At 51.3% G+C, this 26,057-nt stretch overlaps 1 protein-coding gene across 6 annotated transcripts in view; it reads right to left on the minus strand.

Moving 5' to 3' along the window:
* TECPR2 (tectonin beta-propeller repeat containing 2) overlaps nt 1–26,057 on the minus strand; it is a 98,651-nt gene that overhangs the window by 37,896 nt on the left and 34,698 nt on the right. For 5 of the 6 annotated variants that reach the window (XR_014243302.1, XM_082387410.1, XM_082387413.1 and 2 more), the window contains 11 exons: nt 25,559–25,871; nt 22,962–23,094; nt 19,686–20,003; nt 17,471–18,444; nt 15,286–15,469; nt 12,960–13,133; nt 9,106–9,286; nt 7,754–7,895; nt 4,241–4,505; nt 3,478–3,567; nt 1,677–1,910 (listed from right to left, as the gene is read on the minus strand). Coding sequence is in view for 5 of the 6 variants with exons in the window: in XM_082387410.1 (XP_082243536.1) it covers nt 1,677–1,910; nt 3,478–3,567; nt 4,241–4,505; nt 7,754–7,895; nt 9,106–9,286; nt 12,960–13,133; nt 15,286–15,469; nt 17,471–18,444; nt 19,686–20,003; nt 22,962–23,094; nt 25,559–25,871 (3,008 nt within the window). In the remaining variant the exon portion in view is untranslated. The remainder of the gene's footprint in view (nt 1–1,676; nt 1,911–3,477; nt 3,568–4,240; nt 4,506–7,753; nt 7,896–9,105; nt 9,287–12,959; nt 13,134–15,285; nt 15,470–17,470; nt 18,445–19,685; nt 20,004–22,961; nt 23,095–25,558; nt 25,872–26,057) is intronic. The other variant, XM_082387411.1, reaches the window with a different exon arrangement.

Consider the following 26,057-nt stretch of genomic DNA (forward strand, 5'->3'; position numbering starts at 1 on the left):
TGCCCCCAGCACGCAGGGAAAGCCAAAGCACATCCTGAACCCAGGGTGGCCCTGTCTGGCCCCTCCCACTCTGAAAGTGAGACTCAATCCCACCAAAGCTGAGTCACTCCCCTTGAAAGAACGGCCACCGACCCCAGGGAAACCCAGCCAGCCGCCTCAGAGGCTGTAACACTCTGGCCAGCACGCCAGTGCGGGAGGACGGGACCGAATGGGAAGGGAGGCGTGAGCCGGGGGCTGAAGCCCGGAGGCCAAGCCGCGCTCGAGGCCGTTCTCTAGGCACGTGCTGCGGCACAGCGGCCTCCTCTGAGCGGGGGTGCCGGGCAGCGAGCTCCGCTTCTGCCCCAGAGGGGGGCAAGGGCAGGGCCCCCAGCGCTCCCAGGACCCTGCAGCGAGGAGGACACCAACCTCGCCCTGGCCTTTTTACCTCCAGAGACTCCCAACCTGGTCTGCCTGGGGGCCAAAGGAGGGTGGCTCAGGCCCACAGGACCTCTGAACCGAGGAAAGCCTCCCCGGGGCCGGCGGGAGGGCTGCGCCGCACTGGCAGGCAGAGGCACGGCCAGCTGCAGCCTCGCTGGTCCATCCCCCCCGACGATGGCGGCGGGCAGGCGCTCTCAGACGCTGTACGGGGACCGGCCTTGGCGCTGGGATTAGGTTCAAAACACAGGGTGCGAGTGAGGCCAAAAGCATAATCAAAATGACCCTGGAAAATTCCTAGCCTTGGAACAAAGCTTGCTTCTTTAGTGGAGAACCAACCTGCTTCTTTAGCTAAGCTGGGCTGTATTTGGGGGCCTCGTGGGACGAAAGAATGACGATCCCTCTGCACATCATGGGACGGTGAGAGGCCCGTCAGCTGGAGACGCAGCCAGGGGCTGCCAGGGCGGGAGGTGGACAAGGCGTCCTCCCTTCCCTTTTTGCCTTCTTTGTCCTTCTTTTTTTTTTTTTCAAACGAGTACATGTGGTTGAATTCTCAAAGGTTAAATGCTTGTAAAATTCTACCACCTAACAAACAAAATACTGGTTGTGAGTTCACCAAAACGGGCACCCGTTGGGCAGGGAAGTATCCCTAAGGCTCGCGTGCACTCTGGAGCTGCCTGGCGCAGCCTGCACCTTCTCACAGCCACAGCTGCCCCTCTGCCCAGGGGACAACCTCAGGGTGTGGGCTCGTTCCATCGCCGTACTCCTCGGAACAGGAATGAATGATTTACGAACGGCCTCACGCTGCACGGCTGCCCTGCGGGGGGGACTCAGGCAAGGGCGGCAGCGGGAGCGGCACACACCCCTCCAGCGGACGGAGGCCTGGGCGCTCTCCTGGCCGCGGGCCGCGGACCCCGGGTCCCCCAGACGGGAAGCGCACAAAGCAGCCGCCACATTCAGACAGACCAGCAGAGGCAGCTGCACCCACTGCATCATCTCGAGCGTGTCTCACAGCAGCTTTCTCTGAGTTCGTGCTCCTCCCGGGTTCTGAAAACCCGTAAAGCGTGGGAAAGAAAAGCTCCTCACGAAATTCTTACGAGGCCCATTACCCTGCAGGAGCGGCTAATCGACCTCCTGAAATCCAGCAACCGACCAGGCAGCCTACAGGAATTCACGAGCGTTGAACACAGGGCCCCGGGAAGCGGGCGGGCACCCCTCCCGATGAGGCCGGGAGGCAGGGCCTGGCGGCGGGGCGGGCATACCTAGCTGCGAGAGGTCCAGCCTCGTCCAGTGCATGCCCGTGGGGCAGCTCGCGGACAGCGTCCGGATGAACACCTGGCCGAGGCTGTCCAGGGCCCACAGGGCGTCTTGGCAGGCGGCGTAGGCCCTCATCTCGGCGTCGGGGGGCAGCTGCACGGTGGACGGGCGTGCCTGGGCGTGCTGGGCGCTGACGCGGCACAGGTCCTTGCTGCTCTGGCAGAGCCACAGGGAGCTTCCTGCGGAGAGGTCACGGCGTCACCGGCGAGGCTCTCGGGGCAGCCTTTGCCTGCAGAGTCTGGCTGCCCAGCTCCCACCCTCACTCCCCACCTCGGGGAAGGAGCAGCCAGGACTCAGGGGGACGCTCCGGGACCAGCCAGTTCATAGGAAACAAGTCCGACACACTTGAAAGAAATGAAAGGAAGCTGGGCTAACGAGACCTCAGGGGGCCCACAACGTTGCCTCAGAGGCCCGGACCTTGGACGTTGTATAATGGACCGGGAAGTGTTCAACTTGCTGTGTTAACCAGCGTCCTAGAGGGAGCAAGGTCGGCAATGCCTCGGAAGGACGGCACCGAGGAACCTCCCCTGTCCTGGTGGCGGGTGAGGGGAGGGCTGGCGGGGCGGAGGCTGCTGGAAAAGGCCCGGCAAGCTGCAAAGCCCTTTCTTCCCATCCTCACCTCAAAATTACATGCTTTCATTCTCTCCCCCGTTTTTAGAGTCCTTCAGGTTTAATTCACTTTAAAATGCAAACCACACTTGGGGAAGTTAAAACCTCAGTCAGAATATATTATCTAAAGTATATCGAAAACTTGGGACCAGTTATGGTCTGGAATTCAAAATCACCTTGGATCTTGAAAACATAAGGTAACGGGTATGCCACACGTTTACGGAACAGCCCGGGAGCCAGCAGTACCCCACCCACCCACCCACGACGTGCAGCAACGTTCCTGCAACAAAACGCGTCACCGTCATAGTCAGCAGGACAGACGGAGGCTCTAAGGAGCCTCCCATCAGCTCAGGTCAGGCTTTGCTGCCGAATGACCTGTGCCAAGCTTGGGAAAGAACTTGTGGTTTGCAGAGCTTACTCACTGCACGACTGTGGTCAGAACAATCTGGGGAGGAAGCACTTTGTTGTACTGACCAAGCTCTGCACATCCTAGTGGGACTACGGGCTCGAACTCACCGACTGCTCCCTCTGAACCAGAGACGCCCGACATCTTCTCATCTGACCCTCAGCGCGATCCTGGGAGGAGGCTTCGGCCTCCGCTGGGGCCGCCTGACTGCCCCAGCTCCCAGCTCCTGGGGTAGCTGCACTGCCTCTCCTGGCTCCAAACCCCGAGCTGTGGTCAGGGCTTTGGGAGGTCTGCCCTACCAGGGGCATGACAGTGGGACTTAGGCCAGCCAGAGGCTGTAAACCAGCCTGTGAGGAGGTGACAGAATTCACAGGGGAAATGGCCAGGTACCCAGAGAAGCCTGGTGCCTACTGGCCCTGAGACATGTCGCTGAAGTCAACAGCGGCCGGCCTCAGTGGTCACACTGTACGCTCCCCTCCTTCAGAAGGGCAGCTCGCCTCCAGACCCACTCAGGTCACCACACCAGGTCGTTCTCTCCTGGGCAGGCCTATCCAGCTTCGGGGGCCCTCGGCTCAGCCAACGAGGGCTGCGGGCCTGTGACACCAGCGCACCCAGTTCCTGAGGGCCCCACGGCCATGCTCCCGCCCCAACTAGGCCACGTCAGACCATGGCTGTAACCGTCAGACTGCTGTAACATGGTTGTAACCCGTGCACTGCACTCCCCAACCAACCTTCCTTTGTGGGAGCAGTGGAAGCCAACACAAAGGCCCACTTCGTGGCAGAAGCTGTCCCCCGGGGAACAACGTTATTCCAGTAAGTGCCTAGAAAGAATAATGGGAAGAGTATGTTAAAGAAAGAAGAAAAACCATACATACTTCAGAACTTTAGTTCTAGACTACAGCTGGTCTTCAAAACCCCTTACAGCTGGTTCTAGAGTGTCCTCCAAGTAGGAGACCCAAGCCAGCACTGCAAGAGCCAGCCCGACAAGCAGAGCACCGTACAGCCCAGGGTTGGGGGCGGCCACATGGGGGGAGGAGAGCTGGGGAAAATTCACAAAGCAGGGTTCACTCACAGAAATGAAGCCCCAGTGGGTAAATGTGGATTTACACCTACGTTTACAGATCTGGCCAGAGCCTTGCATGTTCAACAGTGCGATCATTTTTTCTACTAGGCTCTTCAGGAATGGGAGGATTTTTTCATTTAGCTGGAAATTATTAACATAAAAACGAGCTCCACGTGCTCTTCTTAGAGCCTAATAGGTTCCTAATGGGAAGTGATCGCACACCATCCAGACGCTGGTATCCAAGCCGTAGGAATGACAGACTGAAAGGAGGGAACTGATAGAAAGCAGAGGGAATGCCTCCATTCCAGACACTTCATACCACTGGCACTAAATTATCTTTTCCACTTGAGATCAGAAAGCTTTTCCTTAAATGCTGGCTCTAAAGAGGAGCTGCCTATCAAGCCGGCGTGGAAATGAAGTGATTCACCCACCGATGAGACTTCCTCTAGAGACGTGGATTTCATTCTTGCCCGAGGAGATCCAGACGCCGCTGCTGTTGACCCCTAGAAGGCTCGGCTGGCACTGGAGCTGCTGAGAGCACAACGCCACGCGCAGTTTACCCGCCACCTTCTCAACAGGCGCCTGGGCCGCTGTGGCCACCGAGTGTGTGGCATGGATTATGGTCTGGAAAAGGCTGCACTGGTCCAACACCACATAGTCTGTGATGCTCACCTGGAGGGGAGACGGGCAGACACCCTGCTCTCAGTGCGGGTACAAGCGCCTTCTGTATGCTCGCTGCCTGAGAGCTAAGGGCCCGGCCCCCACCCATCAAACACCCAAATACCCACGTGCACGTGCACATTTGTGTGAGGACTGGAGAGGAGTGTGGCAGGACACCCCCCACTGCTGGCTGTGATTACTTCCGAGGGGTGGATTCAGAGGGATGGAAGAAAACGTTCACCCTTTATTTTATACACTTTTCTATTGCATGGACCTGTTACAAAGAGCATGTATTATTTTTATGACTATCACCCCCTCGCACCCTATAAGTCTTTTATTCTAATTCTTACAGCAGCTTTCTCTGAGTTCATGCTCCTCCTGGGTTCTGAAAACCCTGCGACCCGGGTGAGAAAGGATTATTTTGCTTTTAAAATTTAGGAATTTCTAAGGGACAACAGTGTACAATACTTAGAATCATAATATGCGTTTAAAAAGGTAGTGTAAGTAGCGTGATGAAGCAATTCATGACCTAACTGGGACTGTTAATAATCATGCCAGAACAGTAGCACAGACCAGACCTGTCCTGGATGTGTAGAATGCACCCGGGCTCAGATTCAGGACACGCTTCTCTCACATTCCAGAAAGAGATCTTTCTCCAGGGTGCTGCCCTCTAAGGAACCCTCTCCCTTGCCGGCCAGCTCTGGCTGTTAGAAAGCTCTCTGACTCTGCGTGACTTTCCACGTACTTCTGCCCTGCTGGGTTGGGTTACAGAGAACGTCACCGCCCTACGCCTAGGACAGCCTCGTGCAGGCCACACTCCCAGGTCACACACAGCGAAGTGCTGAGTGAAAGCGACATCACTTAGGATAGGGAACTTAACGCATAATAAACAAAACACACAAAAAGGAAACTATTATAAAAACCAGTACTGTAGTACATGTGCGATTGTGGCCCTTCTTATCTGTGAAAGGGCTCGCACTGACTGTGAGCTGCTGCCTGCACTGAGGTATAAGCAAACGGTGTCAGCACGTCAGCCCCAGGGCCCTGCTGCAGAGCCCGCGGCCCTGTTTCTCTTGAAGAGCAGAGCACGTGCCAGCCTGGCTAGGCAGACTCCATCAGAGCCCACAGGACGCTGGGCAGGTACCTGGGGACCAGTGCCACGCTGCCGTGTGATGGCCCGGGAGCTCTGCCCTTCCTCGGGGTGCATGACGCCAGGCCACACAGAAAGTCTGTGACAGGCTCAGTCCCAGCACCCAGGATTGGCAGATAAGGAGGATGCAAATTAACAAAAAGAAAAGAAAGGTTTAACAGCCAAACATAATGCTGGCTCTAGCACTACAGAGAAATCAATCTTATAGTAATTAAAATAACTCTGTTTCCAAACACCTCAGAGATGATTCTGTCAAATTTCTCTGAAGACCATGTTCTGAATATTATGATAAAATTATAACTAGTTTTCTTTAGGCTACTTAAAGACAGAATTTAGTACATCTACTACACTTGAGTGTGTGTGTGTGTGTGTGTGTGTATAAAACCATATAATATGGTTACAAATACAGGGAGGGTAATTTTCAATCAATTGTGTAACTTTTCAAATAGTACCTGGCATATTAAATTAGAGACTGTGTATATACACACATACTCATCAAAGAGCAAACACAGCTTACTTTTCCACATCCTCATCTGAAAGACCTGAGAGCAGCCACTGGAAGACCTGCCCTCGACGAGGCAAGTCTAAGGCGACAATAACATCTGAACCAATCAATGGAGACAGAACACTCAAGAGCTGCTGTGTATCCCACAGCCGCCGATGCCAGCACAGCCTTACCTGCCATGCTGGGGGACCACGGGCGCTACGTTTACACTGAATGGTGCCAAAAGGGCAAAAGTTAGCTTGATTATACCTTACTACTTCTTTCTTTTTTTTTTTTTAATTTCTTTTTGTTTATTTTATTTATTTATTTTCGGCTGCGTTGGGTCTTTGTTGCTGCGCGTGGGCTTCTCTAGTTGCGGCGAGCGGGGCTACTCTTGGTTGCGGTGCGCGGGCTTGTCACTGCGGTGGCTTCTCTTGTTGTGGAACACGGGCTCTAGGCGTGCGGGCTTCAGTAGTTGTGGGTTGCAGGCTCTAGAGTGCAGGCTCAGTAGTTGTGGCACATGGGCTTAGTTGTTCCGCGGCATGTGGGATCTTCCTGGACCAGGGCTCAAACCAGTGTCCCCTGCATTGGCAGGCGGATTCTTAACCACTGTGCCACCAGGGAAGCCCCTACCTTACTATTTCTCAAAGTGTTTACTTTTCTGGGGGCATGTGGGAAAATTCCCCTTTCTTCGTTGAAATACCATTTACTTACGAGGCCTTTTGTACAAGCAGAGATAGTGAATTTTAATTGTCGGTTGGGTTTTTCACATCTATTGTCTAATCTCTTTTCTTCTTAGTACATTCCTCCAGAATTAATCATTATTATTATCTAGGTCTTCAAATGGCTGTCACTGGATTTATTTGGCATATAATGACAAATTTCTAAATAACATCAAAATTAAAAAATAAATAAACAGGGACTTCCCTGGTGGCACAGTGGTTAAGAATCCATCTGCCAATGCAGGGAACACGGGTTTAACCCCTGGTCCGGGAAGATCCCACATGCCGCGGAGCAACTAAGCCTGTGTGCCACAACTACTGAGCCTGCGCTCTAGAGCCCGTGCTCCGCAACAAGAGAAGCCACCGCAATGAGAAGCCCGCGTACTGCAACAAAGAGTAGCCCCCGCTCGCCACAACTAGAGAAAGCCCGCGTACAGCAATGAAGACCCAACGCAGCCAAAAATAAATAAAATAAATAAATTTAAAAATAAATAAATAAATAAATAAATAAACAAAGCCTACATATTTAAGCAAAGAGAGCTTCACAAGTTACGTCCTGTGATGAAATCCCTGATAATTCTTTTTTTTTTAAATTGAAGTATAGTTGATTTACAATGTTGTGTTAGGTACTGCTGTACAGCAAAGTGATTCAGGTATACATATGTATACATTCTTTTTTTTTTAATATTCTTTTCCATTATGGTTTATCATAGGATACTGAATACAGCAGAGCCTTGTTGTGCCCTGATATTTCTAGTGTGCTCAAATACAGCAAAGTCTAACTCATCCAACAGTAAAAGCGAGCACTGTTTATTTACTCCAAGCCCCCGATCTCTTTAGGGAAAAGAGAGGGGCTGTAAGAGGGAGAGCGGAGCCCCCCTGACTCAGGGAGGCACTCAGGCACGTGGCCCGGGAGCTCAACACCTACTTGCCACCAGTGGTCGTCGTCCCCTTGGGGCTTCTTGGAGACGATGCCAGTTCTGAACCACAGGTGTCCTCGGATGTCCAGGGCCCATAGGGTCTGTTGGTCCCCGAGAGTGATACAGACAGGTTCCAAAGCCTGCCTTTCACTGGAAACGAGGAAGAGAGCGCGGAGTCAACACCCGCATTCATGGCCCCCAGTGCATCTAGGATGCCGGCATCAAGCGTCCTGGGGGGCTCAGTGTGGGACAAGAGACAAGTTCCGAGGAAGGAAGCTTGAGTTTCGAGTTAAACGACTGTGAGATATATACTGTTCTGAAGCGAGGGGGTGTCTGAAAGACTCCCTGAAGACCCAGGACGGTAGGGGGAGCTCTTAAGGGAAACTAACCCAGGGAAGAAGAGAGCAGGCGCATGAAAGATTCCAGGCCCCGAGTGGCCCATCTCCCCACCTCTGCCTTCACCAATTAAGCGAACAGAATCTCCGCAGCATGCCAGGCTGTGTTGGGCAGCTGCAGCCTGGCAGACGTTGCCCACTCTGCGGGCAATGCCCTCCTCCCACCCAGCCGGTGACGTCCCCGCCAGCTTCGAGGCTGAGCTGTGGGTCCACTCTGCACGGTGCCTGCCTGACCTCTGCAGGGGGAGCCGAGGCGTCCTCGGTGCTGCGCGTCCCTCTCCAGCTCAGGACCATCTACGCTAACTGGCGTTGGTTGCCCCGGATGGGGAGCTCTTCGAGGGCAGGGCAGGGTCACGCTCACTCAGCCCAGCACGGTCCTGGCTCACAACAGGTGCTCACTCAAGTTTACCGGGTTGCTCAATTCAAACCGAGAGTATCCTAATCTAATTTTTCTAAAGACTACTGATAATTTCACACCAGCAAAATGATCTGACAGTAATTCTTTAATTAAAATTTTGACTGGTAGAAAGTAACAAAATAAATTGCAATTCAGAGATTAATTTCAACTGACTAGGAGGATAATAAAGAAAAATATTTGGCCCTAAGTCATCTGAGACTCTAAATGGAAACTATCTGACACTGGGCAGTTCTATAGAAAGACCATCACGAGAGACTCGTGACCGTGTGGGGCTTGAGATTACACAGGAGGGCAGTAGCATTTATAAAACTGAGCTCTGACCCAATGTCCAGTCTGCCAGTCAGAAAGAGGCACAGAGTGTCTTCAAGGTCAGGCTGCTGAAATTGGCTCTGGCAATCCCAGAGAACACCATGACCCTGGAAACCTTCAGGGAACCAGCTCTGCCCAGGAGAGGCTCACATGGGTCCCTTAAAAAGAGTCAAGTTGACAAAGAACAGACAGTGGGACAAACGGGACGCTGAAAATGTGTCTGCTCCTCCCCCGATACCTGACGATGTCGCATTTCCAGAGCTCCCCTTCAGGACAGAAGCTGCTCACACCCTCCCGGTACAGGAGGACCCTCTGCTCCGTCAGCGCCCACACCACGCTGTTTCGGGCTGCGACCTGGGACAGTGGGTACGGACAGTCAACCTTTACGGCTCTGGCACAGGGGCGATCCACGCTGAGACCTGCCGGGGAGAAGGACAGGAAGCCCCCAAAGACACACAATCAGGACTTCACACCTCATTTTCATTCTGTTTGCTTACTTTTCTTTTTTGGTATTTTGCTATATCCTTTCATAATAAGTACTTTCTCCTTTTAAGGTCTACTCAACATAAAATAGATTGTGCTTAAATATAATATCCACCTGAACTGTTTTCAGATGCTCTTTGAAAACTGGAGGAATAACAATTCCGAATCCTCTGGTGTCCCAAAGTAGCTAAAAATGTTCCAAAAGAACGTGAAAGCCCAGTGCAGGAGAGCAGCCAGCTCCGGAGCCAGGAGGGCCCAGGCCGAGAGACGTCTTCTGTGGCCACGCCCCTCGGAGCCGCAGCTGCCCCTGGGCCCACAGGGATCTGTGGCCACGCCCCTCGGAGCCGCAGCTGCCCCTGGGCCCACAGGGATCTGTGGCCACGCCCCTCGGAGCCGCAGCTGCCCCTGGGCCCACAGGGATCTGAGGCCACGCCCCTCGGAGCCGCAGCTGCCCCTGGGCCCACAGGGACCTGAGGCCACGCCCCTCGGAGCCGCAGCTGCCCCTGGGCCCACAGGGACCTGAGGCCACGCCCCTCGGAGCCGCAGCTGCCCCTGGGCCCACAGGGATCTGAGGCCACGCCCCTCGGAGCCGCAGCTGCCCCCGGGCCCACAGGGATCTGAGGCCACGCCCCTCGGAGCCGCAGCTGCCCCTGGGCCCACAGGGATCTGAGGGCTCCAGGCATCCTCTGCAGAGCACCTCCAACAGGTGGTTCCCCTCCCCCTGCTTTGTACGTGGCATGCGGGGCTTCCACTGCTAAAATGAAAACCCCGAATTTCCTAGATGGAAGGTGAGGGCCAGAGCTCAGCGTCCCCGACTCCCCACCCAGGGCTCTTCCCCCGCCTCTTTGCAACCTCTGTCTAACGAGCTTCAAGGCCACTCCTAAGGGAGCTGGCACAGCAGCTGTCATCTAAACCCCGTATTACTCCACAGTCTCAGCCTGCAGTCAGGCCTCGGAACTCAGCGCGCTCCCTGCCCGACCACAACAGCACCCTACGGTATCACAGTCCTTGGGCCGCATTTCCTCAAACTCAACTAGGTAGGAATCACCTCCTGGACTTCTTACACTGCAAACCCTCAGGACAACCCTGGAGACTCCAACCCAGTAGCTCTGGGTGGTCTGAGCTTGTCTGCAACCACTGCCCAGGTGACTCCTAAGGCCCTCCTCACCCCCAGGCCAGAAGTACCCTGTTTCCCCAGCAGGAATGAAACTCAGATGCCACTGGAAGTTGGACGAGCGTATGCCTTTCCAGCTATTTTTCACTTTCAAGGGAGACATGGGAACCAGGCTGGAGAGACCAGGGCCGGCATGTGGCCCAGAGCTGGCAAGGCTGCCCTCTGGGCTCAAGCAGGAGCTGCTAGGATGCCGGCTCTCCCACATCTGAGAGCGAGCCAGATGTTCAAGGGCTTTCAATCTCAGAGGATCGAATATTTGCAAACGAAGCAACTGACAAAGGATTAGTCTCCAAAATTTACAAGCAGCCCATGCAGCTCAATACCAAAAAAACAAACAACCCAATCCAAAAATGGGCAGAACACCTAAATAGACATTTCTCCAAAGAAGATATACAGATTGCCAACAAACACATGAAAGGATGCTCAACATCACTAATCATTAGAGAAATGCAAATCAAAACTACAATGAGATATCACCTCACACCGGTCAGAATGGCCATCATCAAAAAATCTACAAACAATAAATGCTGGAGAGGGTGTGGAGAAAAGGGAACGCTCTTGCACTGTTGGTGGAATGTAAATTGATACAGCCACTATGGAGAACAGTATGGAGGTTCCTAAAAAAACTAAAAATAGAACTACCATACGACCCAGCAATCCCACTACTGGGCATATACCCTGAGAAAACCATAATTCAGAGAGTCATGTACCACAATGTTCACTGCCGCTCTATTTACAATAGCCAAGACATGGAAGCAACCAAAGTGTCCATCAACAGATTAATGGATAAAGACGACGTGGCACATATATACAATGGGATATTACTCAGCCATAAAAAGAAACGAAATTGAGTTATCTGTAGTGAGGTGGATGGACCCAGAGTCTGTCATACAGAGTGAAGTAAGTCAGAAGGAGAAAAACAAATACCGCATGCTAACACATATATATGGAATCTAAAAAAAAAAAAAAAATGGTTCTGAAGAACCTAGGGGCTGGACAGGAATAAAGACGCAGACATAGAGAATGGACCTGAGGACACGGGGAGGGGGAAGCGTAAGCTGGGACGAAGTGAGAGAGTGGCATGGACATATATACACTACCAAATGTAAAACAGATAGCTAGTGGGAAGCAGCCGCATAGCACAGGGAGATCAGCTCGGTGCTTGGTGACCACCTAGAGGGGTGGGATAGGGAGAGTGGGAGGGAGACGCAAGAGGGAGGAGTTATGGGGATGTATGTATATGTATAGCTGATTCACTTTGTTATAAAGCAGAAATTAACACACCATTGTAAAGCAATTATACTCTAATAAAAGATGTTAAAAAAAAAATCTCAGAGAATCGTCCCTGGCTGACAGTTCATAACAGAGATTAAAACCTTCTCTTGGGGGACTTCCCTGGTGGTGCAGTGGTTAAGAATCCACCTGCCAATGCAGGGGACACGGGTTCGAGCCCTGGTCCGGGAAGATCCCACATGCCACGGAGCAACTAAGCCCGTGCGCCACAACTACTGAGCCTGCACTCTAGAGCCCGTGAGCCACAACTACTGAAGCCTGCACGCCTAGAGCCTGTACTCTGCAACAATGAGAAGCCCTCACACCCCAACCAAGAGTAGACCCTGCTTGCCACAACTAGAGAAAGCCTGCGCACAGCAATGAAGACCCAACGCAGCCAATAAATAAATAAATAAATAAATAAAATCTATTTAAAAAAAAAAAACCCTTCTCTTGGAATCAGCAATATTAAATGGTTAAAAGATTGACATTTACATAAATCCAGTACAGCCTCTTGACATCCGAAAAAGAGCTCCTGCCCCGTAATCATTTCCAGGCACTGGTGAATCACATTGCTTTTGGAAACCCGTATCTCATTTTGCTGACAGTACGTAAACACTGACTCTCATTACAGTTTATTTTTAATAAACAAGTCCCACTGTGTCTCTTCCAGCTGCTAAAGGTCCCCCTCAGGGCAGTTTCCTAGGATGAGATAAACTGCTATTTAGAGCAAATTATTTCTCATTGTTTTTTCCTGACCCAAGTGTAAGTAAGCGTATAGAAGCAGGGCTTTGACCTAGCTGAAAAAATCCAGCCATAAGTTGAAGGGAAAAAGATTCTAATGCCATTTCTCTGTTATTCTTTCCTCTTCAGATCTGACATTGCAGGATAAGGGATACACAATGGTTAGCCGTAAGGAGAATAAGATTCTGTTTCTGTGCCTCACTAAATAATTCTATTAATTCCTGCCCTAAATTTGTCCTGGGTTGAATGTGAGTCAGTAGCAGAAAACTGCTAATAGATTCCAATGGCAAATACTCTCTTTCTAGAAGTGTTTTCATTTAAATTGACTTCTAGCTTCTTGGTCCCTGTCTCTAAGCACGTCGCTACCAAAGCACAATCACACCAGACCCGACAGGCGCTGGGGCGCCGCCTGCAGCTACCTGTCTGCAGGTACAGGTCCCCATTTGTCCTGATGATCCAGGCCGTGTCATCGCTCAGGGCCACAAACACCGCCTGGGGCAGAGCTTCGTACCAGTGACGCTTCCCCTTGATGGTCACTTTTCCACAAGCAAAAGCTCGGTTAGATTTCTGTTCAATCTTCCAGAGAAGGGCTCCTGTGGAAATAAAAATTATATTCACTGTCCAATAAATACTGAGAATTTTCACCCCCAGAAGTCCATTCTGGGTGCTGTGGGGAAGAGAGATTTCTACAACACACCCCCCTTTGCTTCCACCCCGACTGGGGAAAGAGCCTGCGGCGCCGAGGTCTGAAGCCCTGCCACCACCCCCCACCGTGTGGCTTGGGCGTCATGTCACTCAGTGTCTCCAAGCCTCATTTCCTCATCTGTGAAACGGGATCGTCTGCCCCATACAGGCTGCTCGGAAGGCTGGAGGTGAGACTGTATCAGGGACACAGCACACAGAGCTGGCGCGTCAGAGGCGCGCATCACACGGAAGACAGGCAGCACCAGCACTGCTAGGTGCGCCAGGTGAGGACCCAAGCGACCTTCAGGAGGCGCAGTCAGTGTCCTGAGAAAGGCCGAAAGTCCTACAGGGATTCAAAGGGAGTGGGTCAATTCTGGACCAGCCACATGGACAAGGTGCAGATGGAAAGGAAGCGCTTGAGCTGGGCTGTCCCTTTTTTCACTTAGAAAGGGACTGTGATACATAGAAGAAGGGGAGGGGAGGAGAAGGGCAGACAGGAAGGCCGTCTATGGAGGTGCAGGTGGCGTCTAAGAAACCACCGGAGTCACCGAGAGCACGGAGGGCTGGACGAGAGGGTCTGGCACGAGGCACCGAGGGAGGTGTGGGAAGCGAGGCAGCTGGCCAAGCCCGCGGCCGCCGGGGTGCCCATGCTGGACGGGGCCCTGCAGGACCGCTCGGCCCGAGCACCAACCCTGGTGGAGACAGAGCTCCTGCTAGAGCAGCGCGGGGCTGAACAGTTTGGAAACACACAGTAATTCACATAATCAGGAAAAAACCAAAGTTTATACATGGCTGGGGAGACGGACCCAAAGGTAACTGAGAGGAAAAGAATTAAAACCCGTAATTATATAAAGCCAGCTAATGGGACAGGCTATTATCTTAGTCTCTAAGGAAAAATATTTTTCAAAGAGGTAAAGAGATAGAACAAAACAACCCTGAACAAACTGGTATTTTACACAGTGACAAAGACCAGGAGAGTCAGAGGAAATCCATCTCAAAGCACAGAGGGCGAGGGGAGGTCACAGGCTCAGTGTCGTCTGCCTTGCATTCCAACGTCCTAACAGTAAACCAGCTACGATACACATACACACTTCTGTTCCACTCGCCATCCCCCAAATAGGTAAAGCGGCCAACGTTGTGACAAACAAGCAAATTATTCTGTATAGATGAGGGGGTAGAACCTCATCCAGGAAGCGTCTGCTCCAGCTCACTGAAAATGGCCTGATCATGGCATGAAGGAAGGAAGGCATTTTCTTTTCACAGTCAGGGAGTAGATTATTCACCCAAAGCATATATATATAGCTCATTACCGAATAATTTCTAAGAAAGAAACCAAACAATCCAAACTTATCCAACACAACCACGGGCCCATCTTCATTAGTTCAGTTGCTTTAAAGCAACATTAAGGGACTTCCCTGGTGGCGCAGTGGTTCAGAATCCGCCTGCCAGTGCAGGGGACACGGGTTCGAGCCCTGGTCCGGGAAGATCCCACATGCCACCGAGCAACTAAGCCTGTGCGCCACAACTACTAAGCCTGCGCTCTAGAGCCCACGAGCCACAACGACTGAGCCCACGTGCCACAACTACTGAGGCCCGCGCACCTAGAGCTCGTACTCCACAACAAGAGAAGCCCGCACACCGCAACGAAGAGTAGCCCCCGCTCGCTGCAACTAGAGAAAGCCCGCGCACAGCAACGAAGACCCAATGCAGCCAAAAATAAATAAATAAATAAGTTTTAAAACAACAACACTAAGAAATAGAAACAGATTTATTTTTTTAAGGCATTTGTATGTTAATATTTCTAAAAAAAAAAAAAACTCAAAAATGCAAGCTATTTGTATAACTTACAAAACATGTTCATGTGTTACCACTGCAATTAATAAAAAACCAAAAACTGAACTGCAATTACACTATTTTCAGTTGATGTCAAATGCAGCAATCCGCGTTCTTTGGAGAAAACCCCTCAAACCTGCGGGAAAAGGCAAGTCTGCTGAATGGACTGGTCCCTGTGTGCTCGGGCGTCTACACCTGGGGCAAGAAGCAGGGAGCTGGGAGGCGAACCTGAGGGCGAGACTGCCACCTGCTGGACGGCATCTTCAAACTTCTGCCAGCGCAGCCCAGCGCCCGGCAACGCGCTGCAGAACAGGCCGCCTTTGTAGTCCAGGCACCAAATGTACTTCTCGGAGACCGCCAAGCTGAGAATGCCGTAGCCCGGCCCGGAGTAACCCATCCAGCTTTCTGCAAACTAACAAGGACAGAGCCTGCTGAGTTCTGCGGCAGAGGACACAGCTGCATGTGTCGTACTGTCGTCAATAAGAAAAGTGTGCAATCACTTAAGTCGGCCCTCTATCTCTGGACCAGCTCTAACAGAAACATTGTGAAGTGGGAGCGGCTGTCCCCTACGAAGACCCCATAACGTTCCTGGATAACACTCTGTCACAGATACTACAACCTCTTCCCTCACCTAGTGCTACATTCAAAGGATCTGGTTTTATTCTACAGGTATACCTCACTTCCCACTTGTATGCAAATTGATTTTTTGTACAGCTAATCATCACAGATGTGTTAGGAGAAATGGCACTACCACTATCTTTGTTTTTTTCACCATATTTTTTTAAGTGCTGATCCAATCATCGGACACGTGGCACGTCATGTGGTTGATGGAAATCTGGCCAAGACACTGCCTGACTGAATCTTGTAGACTAAGGTTTAGATGTTAGGGTTCTTTTAAAAATCAAAGCTAAATAAAGTGTGCACTTTAACAGCTTTCCAAAACTGAAAAAGAAACCCACGTATTTGCACAATCACCCACACATGGACGTTCACTGCTTCACAGACTATGGCACCCAACCCCTCTCGATCTGGCCCTGGCTCACCAGGACACGCCTTACCCACCCCCCAACCCAACACAATGTGGCTTTCCAGCTCTCTGGAGGGGGACAAGGGGGGGAGCGGTGAAGGCTGGGGGAGGTCCTCAAAGTACCAGGTGCCCCCTCACCTAGGACTTTTCTAAAGTTCTGGCCTAGAATGCCAACTGCCCACGCCCTCGGCCTCAGCTGCTCGGCTCCTGCCATGGTTGGTGGGCACCGCACCCCGCCTGCACTTTGTTCATCACCATCGCCCGAGTCCCACTCAACTGGGAGGATCTGCACACGTGTCCAGGACTCTGAGATCCACGACTGCCTGTCACGGGCACTGCAGTGTCCCCAGCGCCTGACGCAGAGTCTGGCCGCCGAAGGCACTCACGAAAGGGTGAATGTGCGGAAGACTGAGTGAAAGGGCATTTTGTCTTACAACAAGTAAGCAGGACGTTTCACTTTCGAGGCAGGACAGACAGCACAGAGGTTTGAGAGAGAGGGCCCTGGGCCACCCTGGCCCCACTTGCCATGCGACCTGGTGAAAGCCATTTAACTGTCTGAGTCTCCACTTCCTCCTGTGAAACGGGAGCACCTAGTTGGTGGATTTTGTTTTTAGAGAAGTATATGAGTTAAACTTGTGAAGTGCTTAGCATGGCACCTGGCACCTGGTGAGAGCTGCCCCAATGCCACACATCATTAGGACGGAGAGAATCCAGAGGCACATCTGGGGAAGCACACATGGCTATAAGTTCACACGCATAAGCCACACCTCACATCCACTTAGCAGGAGGGGTTACAATACACAGTTTTGAAACCAAATACAGCTAAATAATAATTACTTGCTAAGGAAATCACTTTTCTATATACAATGACCAAGGATAGCTGATAATCGCCTCTTAACTGCAGTAGACCAGGCAGAACCCGGCCCAGGAAAGCCGACCCGCGGAACCCGGTGTCTCCGCAGCCTGCAGGGGAGCCCGGGCGCCGCCGTTTGGAGGCCAGGCAGACACGGCTCCTCGAGACGCGCGTCTGAGGGCAGCGCCTGCCCCTCCACAGGTGGACGGGCCTCTCGCCACTGGTTTCTGGGAGCGGCCCCCAGGCCAACCCAGCCGTCCTCTGGGATGACTAGCACTAGCGGCCCGTGCTGGGCCGGCCCCGCCGGAATCAACAAGGAGAGGCTGCTTTTGTTGGTAAAGTGGGTAACTGAGCAGGGGTGACAGGTGAGCAGGAGTCCACGCCATTCTAGATCCCTGCGCTGGAAATCCCCCAAAGCCAGACTTCCAAACACCTGGCATACAGGTTTTACAGTAGGAATATAATTTCTTTGCATAAACAGAAAAATATAATCAGTTTGCCAATGATTTCCCTTAAGAAAGGAGCGCACATACCTCCTCTGACTTCAGCAGCCCGGGCTCGTCTGTGCCCGGCGGACGCAGGTCCTGCAGGGAGCGGCTCCCGGCCAGCTCTGTCACGCTCGTCTCCGAGGACGAAGAGGGCAGCCCGTGGGCATAGATGTCCTCCTCGTCACTGGACGTCAACGCCTGGTCCCGTGAGGGCTGCTCACGGGCGCTGGCCACCGAGGCAGAGACCCAGCGAGGCCGTCGTCCTCCTGCGCTCCCCAAGTCACATTCGGACGCAGCCACTGCTTGCTGGCCTGTGTCATCGTCAGTAACAGCGTGCCGGGGACTCGAGCCGAGGTGGCCTGGGGCCCCCAGGTGCCTCAGGAAGCCCTGCTCTTCACTGGGCTCCTCAGCTCTGGTCCCTGGAAGCCACCGCTCAGCGCCGGGAGCCCAGCTGAGGCTGGAAGGCACCGGGGGTGAGCCCGGGAGGGGGGCTTCCGGAAGAGTGCTCTGGGGCTCAGCAGGCTCCACGCCCCCCGCCTCCTGGGCCTCCGCTGAGCTGCCCTGCTCTCGGCAGGGTGACTGTGCGCTCCCTGGCCCACCGCTCACGGGACAGGGCTCCTCTTCGAGTTCCGCGATGACATCACCCCCTTCCGCGTCCTCCCTCGGATGCCAGGGTGAACTCAACACCCCGCTAGGCGGCTGCGTCTCGCCTGCGCCGTCACATGGTGGGATTTCGGTTCTTCCGTCACCTTCTTCCTTCAATGAGTCAGGGGCGGGGAGGGGCACCTCCAAGACACTAAATGTTTCGGGGTCGCTGTATTCTGGCAGGACACTGTTGGCCTCACCGCTGAGACTGCACTCCTGGTCAGGAGACCCTGTGCTGGACTGATCCACGATGCTGCCCAAACTCGAGGTGGTGGACAGCAGGTCCGTGTTCAGGGACTGGGGGCTATCGCCAGGACACTCCCAGCAGGGAGTCGATTCAAGGGAACTGGGGCAGGTAGTCCCGCTTCCACCTTCTGTTTAAAAGAAGAACATTTAAGATTAGGCATGAATCTAGTAAGACACTAACTAAAAAACAAAATTTTGGCTTAAGATAAAAGCATTTTAAATGAAGGATATCTAATTGGTGAAGAATAAATCTCTTAAATACAAATTATCCCAGTGCAGGGATGTTTTAAATGGATGCAAATACTGTACACAATGATGGGCTCTGAGGCCTCCTTCAAGAAATGTTAACTGGGGCTTCCCTGGTGGCGCAGTGGTTGAGAATCTGCCTGCCAATGCAGGGGACACGGTTCGATTGCTGGTCCAGGAAGATCCCACATGCCGCTGAGCAGCTGGGCCCATGAGCCACAACTACTGAGCCTGCGTGTCTGGAGCCTGTGCTCCGCAACAAGAGAGGCCGCGATAGTGAAGAGGCCCGCGCACCGCGATGAAGAGTGGCCCCTGCTCGCCACAACTAGAGAAAGCCCTCGCATAGAAACGAAGACCCAACACAGCCAAAAATAAACATAAAAATAAAATAAATAAATAAAAGATTACTATTAAAAAAAATGTTAACTAAGAAAAACAAAGGAACAAATGGATCACAGACCAATTTCTTTTAATGATTGAAATGCTAAGGGATCTGATAACATTTTCCTTCAATATCGCAGTGATCTTTAGCTAGAGAGGCTCAATAGGCACCAAGGAGTAAAAAATTTTTAAAAATTCAGTGTTAAATCCCATATCTGGGAATTCCCTGGTGGTCCAGTGGTTAGGACTCCATGCTTCCACTGCCAAGGGCCCAGGTTCAATCCCTGGTTGCGGAACTAAGATCCTGCAAGCCGTGCAGTGCGGCCTAAAAAAAAAAAAAGAGAAAAGAGAAAAAACAGCCCATATCTGATGACATACCTTACACTAAACATAAATTGATCCATCTAAAGATTTCCATGACCTTCCTTCCAGGTTCATAGAATCTCTGGTCTAATAAATGATGTACGTGAATAAACTGAAATTTTTACTTAAATATTGAAAAGTATAACACCCAGCCCTGTTAAGCAGGGTGGTATGTTACATATAGTTTAATGCTTTACGTGTGTGTATAATGTATAAATATTTCACAGTAAGACTCCTTCGAGGAGGAAAGACATCCGCTTTCTGTGCTTTCCAGCGAACGGGCAGTGCTCACTCAGCAAGCAGCAGCCTTCCCAGAGAGTTTGGTACAAGGCCCCACGGGGGCGGAAGGAGGTCGTGTGTGCTCGGCTGTGGATGGTACCTGTCTTCTTCTTCCTCTTCTTCTTCTTCACTTTGAGAGGCTTCACAATGAGCTCTTGGTCGAAGTCCTCCGAGCTGATCACGCTGAATCTCTTCGAGGTGAGCTGGCTGCTCTTGCCCAGCTCGGGAGCTGCCTGCGGCCCGGAGCCGCTGTCGGTGGAGTTGAGCGAGCTGCTCCGGCTCCTGGGCTCGCTGGCCACGGAGCTGGCCACGGAAGAGCCTCTGAGCCTCGTCTCGGAAGGCGTGGCCCCCGGCGGCTTCTCCGCACGCTGCCCATGGACTTGCTCTGGGCATCCCGACGTCTCCAGACCGTCCCGCACTGAGAAAGAAGAGTCAGTTTTACCATGGTTACTGGAGGGAAAGATGGAGTGCTCTTATTAAGGTTTGCCAGCCCTAAATACCAGCCTGCTAAATTCAGAGAAACCAGCGAAACTAAAAGAATTGTACAACAGGTTCCAACACATGGTTTTTGTTCTCCAGGAAGTTCATGTATCAAAATCAGTAAAATAACTCACAGCAGCTGTCTTTTGTAAATAACTCAAAGTAAGGGACTATCATAAGGTAGAGCATTTCTCACTTCAACTCACAAATAATATATAAAGGTGAGATGCCTATTAAAAAAGGGCTTAGAAAAAAAAATAATAATAAGGAAGAAAAAAGGGCTTAGAGGGACTTCCCTGGTGGTGCAGTGGTTAGGACTCCGTGCTTTCACTGCCAGGGCCCCCGGGGTGCAGCCAAGAAACAACTACTCCAGGGGCCTTTGAAAAACACACACGTACCTATAATGAAAATTCTCGAAGTTCAAGGAGGGAAAGGTAATTTTTCACTAGCGCAAACTCAAAACAGAGGAGTTCATTACAGGGGTCCGTGTGCGAAGAGAGAGAGCAGAGCAGGACTGGCAGTGGGATGGTGGGTCCTGGCGCTCTGTCCCCACCTCCATGGACACGTCTTCCTCTCAACACGACACCAGGAGGTTCCAGCCACAGGACCCTCAACACAGGACTGGGGCCCATTTTGATCCATCCAGCCATCCTTTTGTTACCGAGTACCTACTGCGTGCCAGACGCGTTCTAGGCATGGAGACACGGCCCTCACCCAGACGGGTGGGCATTCCTGCCTCGACCGGGGGCCACGAGGGCCGCCTGCAGGCTCCGGAGCGCACAGTGGGGACGAGCAGGGCAGGGAAGGGACTCGCAGAAGGTCACACAAGATCACACAGGCAGATCTTGGTCTGGAGCTGCACCGGCCAGGACAGTAGCCACCAGCCGTGTAGCTATTTAAATTCAAATTCACAGACACGAAACAAAACTTAAAATCCAGTTCCTCAGCTGCACTCAGCACATTTCGAGTACTCGGCAGCCACGTGTGGGCGGTGCAGTTACAGAGCATCTACACGCCTGCAGGAAGTCTACTGGCCTCGTGGCTCCTGGTCACTTCTCCCCTGTAAGCGGCACTGCCCCTTGGTGACACTGTTAAGGCCCCCAGCTCACAGGCTCAAGAGTAGAGCTCACTCCCTTTCTATGACAGTTACGACCCTGGAATGATGTTCGCCCCAACTTGCCCTCTGTGACTTAAGAGGTAATTCACTCTCTTCTTGCCATCTCTTGGGAGATTATAAATTCAGGACAGAGACAGCTAGTACTTCATTTTCTTCTTTTTGAGGCTAAACATCTGGCTAAAGTGAGGCTGTTTTTTATATTCTCCAAGCAGCCAAACCTCGTATTCTAACGTTTAAAAGACAAACGCTATAGCCGTGTCCCAGGCAGGCCGCTCCCTCCCGTGCTGGAGGAAGGGAGCCCCACTTCCTGCCCAGGATCCCCGCTGCCTCTCTTGCGGTCACTCAGACATCAGCTGATGCTGGTCAGAGTAGAAACACCGAGGATGGCCCTGTGGCCAAGAGACCCGAGGGACGCAGTGGCGTGCCCACAGCCATGGCACAGGGCGGGCCCTCCTGCTAACCTGGCGAGGCAGGGGAAACAGCGGCTGAAGCAGAAATCTGGACGGTGACTTGGGGCTTGTCACGCACTACCCCAATCCTCAATTTTCTAATCTGTGAAAGGAGGACACCATTGACTAACATGCTAGGGTCTTCTTCAAACCATGTGCTGTGTTAGGGCCACAAGGTGAGTCACGAGAGCCTTACAATCAAAAACCTAATCTTTTGTACGGTAAGTGGTAAGTCAATGACTGTGAAGTCAAGGAGCAGCAGGAAAGGGGCCCCCAGGAACGCGGTGAGGAGAGACTGACTCAACTACGGCAACTGGAAGAAGTTATCAAAAGCGCAGCGATACCGACCGAGTCTTGAATGATGAGGGGGAGGGGTGCAGAGGGCAGCACCCGAGGAGGGCAGGCCTCGTCGGGGAGACCCAGGCAGCAGTGTCAGGACAGGGGCACAGCGAGCGAGGGAGGGCCAAGGCCGCTCCAGCCCCAGGGAGGAAGGCGGCCTGGCTGGGGAAAGGCGGGGGCAGGACGCCTGTGCAACTGCCTGGTGAACTTCAGAGGCCCCACGAGGCGCTGGCATCTGTGGGCACCGCCCTCACCTCGGGCATCGGGCCCTCCCGCACAGGGCTGTTGGAGGACTGGACGGGATGGTGAACGTTAAGCGCTTAGCAGAGTCTCTGGAAGATGGCGAGCACAACTCAGTGATGACAAGGCGGGGAGGGGCAGCGGGGCAGGGGCCACACGGCTGTTGTTGGGACCACCAGGAACAGACACATAAAGTACCATGGCCGTGTGCATGCACGGCAACACAGAGTGAGGTTCTCTGCTCATTAGAATTTGGGCTTAAATATGAATTACCAAAAAAAAAGTCAAAAGCACAGAGAATAATCAATACTACAAGGAAGAACTATGTTAAAGGTAAAAAAACGTGTCCCAGGTGACAGATTGAAATGTTCTAAAATCTTAGGCATCAATCCCACAGGCTGTCTCAGAGTGTCGGACGGAGATCAGTCAGGTGGGCGTCGAGTTCTCCTTCCTACTCACCCAACCTCCCCAACCTCCAGACCCACAGAAGCAACTCCACCAAATGTGAGACCCTGGCTGATGTAAGCCTGAAAGCAGGTAACCTTCAAGAAAAGTATCACAAACCATCTTTTCAGAATCAAAGGAAACCCTCTGAACACCTCGTTTCGAAAAAGCTACAATCATTTAACTAGCAAAAAAATGGTACGTTTTATACATCACAAACTGTAATTACATACATTTTATAACAAATTTTGTAACAAATACATTTTATAACAAACACATTTTGTAACATTTTACAACAAATACAAACCTATTGATGCTAGTCCTTCAGGCCTGCTTGAAATTCTTATAATGTTCCTGTCTCCCTTTAAGAAAAATATTTCATTTTCTGTGCAGGAAACAGACACGATATCACCTGATCCTTCCAAACCAGCAATTGTGGCCTGTCCAAAAAAAAAAAAAAATCACAAAACCAGGCAATAGTAATAGTTCAAATCGTACAAGCATGTGTAGGAATCCAAATAAGTCAAACTGCTCTTCGTTATCATGACTTTTGAAACTTAGAGTAATTCAATCCAAAGTTAGGTAATATCTGACGGATGTGTGACCGAGTCGTACCCCCTGCCAGTAAATTTATGAGACTGAGCGAGCAGTCTCTCCCCGCCTCTCGGCCACCCTCTGAACCGGTCCCCGCCTTGCTCCCCACTCCCTCACTGCCCTCATCTGGCTTCAGGTGCATCAATTGGCCAGTCCACCCTGTTCCTCCACGACATCCCGCGCTCTGCTTGAATTCTTTTCCTGACCCTTGCTCACTGGGAGAGTTCCAACTTGATTCTGAGGCCGCCTCCTTGGGAAGCGTCCCTGACAAGCTCACCCTCCTCAGCAATGCCCAGGACTCTTCAGAGCTCGCAGCACTTTACACAAACCCCCACCTGGCACGTCTCTCCTGGGCTGGAATGTGTGCTGGCAGGTCTAGGTCCCCTACCGTGCGGAGTCCTGTGGGAGAAACTAGTAGGCACTGCAACCCTTGGTTTTGAATGAATAAGTGAGGGAGGGAGGATTCCCCTAACGTCACCTGAAAGCACACAGCAAACAAAACACAGGACATCCCTGACTTAAGAAAAAATTCTTGCTTCTCAGTCAACAGTGCAAATAAGAGACTAGTTCATTATAGAAGAGAAAATGAGTCTAAGTCCTTTGTAAATTCTTAATAATCCTGACAGTAGTTTGAAAGCTTTCCATCATGTTGCCATGTTCAGTCTGTCTGCTCATGACCAGGTCCTCTGTCTCCACTTCTCCATCTATAAGATGAAGTTAATTATACCTACTGGGGAAAGCCCTGGGTAAGTGCTCAGAAGAGAGGAACTGATGTCCAATTACACCGCATCTTGACCCCGCCAATTAACAAGTGCACATTAAGTTCAAAGAGTACCCAGAAAAAGAAGAAAAGCTGTGTTCTCTACACCTGGGGAAGAATACAAAAATGTCTTTCAAAACGTTCCTTAAGAAAAGAAACAAACTCAGGGCTAAAAGGCACCTTGGTGATTCCCTAACCCAACTCACCAGTCCCCTCCCCATGTTCCAGGTAGGGAAACCAAGCCAGGCAGATGAGAGACTCCTGGTTATAAGTAGAACCAGACCAGAATCTCCCAGGAAGAAGAAAAAGGTCAGTTTTTCTTTCTACTAAACCAGTAGTACCAGGCATGGCTGATAACAATCATTAAGAAGCCTTGTAGACGAATTTCATTTTCTGTTCACACAACTAAGAAAACCCTTTGATTTCTACAGTGAAGCGCTGCTTATAAAGAAAAGGGCGTCTGTTAGAGGCCTGCTGACTTCAAGAAGGAAGAACGTGAGCAGGATGGGGGTGGGGCGTGGGGTGAGGAGATGACTTACGAAACAGCAAAAGCTCTGCTCTTAAGAATAAACTGAAACTACACAGTTTTGGTTTTTTTTAATTCCTAATTCCACCCCTGTTGGCAATAACCTCTTATCATCCTGATTTAAACAGAAATTGTTTCCTACCATGATTTAATAATGCTGGAAAAAAAAATAACGCTGGAAAGTTGTCCAAATACATCATTAAGTGGGGAAAAAAATGGCAAAACAATGTGGCTCCATTTGGGTAGGAGAAATAAGGGTAAAAGAACAGGGTGGAAAGAAAGCTAGAGAAAGAGCCCCCTGCCCAACTCAGCGCTGCCCTGCGGAGGCCTTGGGGAATGAGTCCCTATCTTACTGTTTCCATCATGTTTGAGTTTTCATTTAATACGCTCACAGTGGGCTTCCCTGGTGGGGCAGTGGTTGAGAATATGCCTGCCAATGCAGGGGACACGGGTTCGAGCCCTGGTCTGGGAAGATCCCACATGCCGCGGAGCAACTAGGCCCGCGAGCCACAGTTACTGAGCCTGCGCGTCTGGAGCTTGTGCTCCGCAACAAGAGAGGCCGCGACAGTGAGAGGCCCGCGCACCGCGATGAAGAGTGGCCCCCGCTTGCCGCAACTAGAGAAAGCCCTCGCACAGAAACGAAGACCCAACACAGCCATAAATTAATTAATTAATTAAATTTTTTTTAAAAAATGTACTTAAAAAAAAAATTACGCTCACAGTAATTTGGTAGTCAGAAAACACGTGATCCAAAGAAATTATAAAGAACAAGTTTAATTTTGTGCTTAAATAAAACACACACTTTCTTAGCAGGGGACAGGACTATGAATATTTAAACCAAATATTTTTTCAAATCTACAAAAACAACCAAACCTTCATTTGGATTCCTTGACTGGCCCCATGGAAAAAGCAAAGCATCAGAATCAACACTGTTCCTCCTATCATCTGAGAAATGAAGCAGAATAGTCTATAAACATTCTCTTGCCTCTAGACACCAAAGATGTGGTACAATCACTTTACTTACCTGGTTGACAGTGTCTAGAAGATAAATACTATATTCATTCCAACTCAACACCCAGCCTTCTTGAAAGAAACATGAAACAATCCCCAGGTGTTTCTCGGGAGAGCTGCAACTTCCCTTTTCAGAGGATTCCAGGCGCGGGTAAAGCTCGAAAGGCTTGACTCCTCCAGCAAAGACATCTTTTAAGATAAACGTGGCCTGAACAGTCCCATGGATGTCAGCCTTCCACAGCCGGAGCCCAGGCCGTGATGCGTACAAGGTTAGATCGCTTTGCTTACAAAGTCCTGGTATAAAACAAGCACCAAATTTCCCAGTGCTGAAATTACAAGAAAAAAAAGGAGGAAAGAAAGAAAGAGAATGGACTGATTTAAAGTGCTAGCTGTCAACCCCTGATATTAACTCTAACAAGAATTTCTGGACTAAGCCAAAACAAGATTGATTCTTTTTCGAACCCTCTTCTACAGTGTGTTTTTTGGTTAACTGAACCACCTGGCCAGCCCTG

This window comes from Balaenoptera borealis (genome assembly GCF_965194805.1).
Source record: "Balaenoptera borealis genome assembly, chromosome: 3".
NCBI lineage: Eukaryota > Metazoa > Chordata > Mammalia > Artiodactyla > Balaenopteridae > Balaenoptera > Balaenoptera borealis.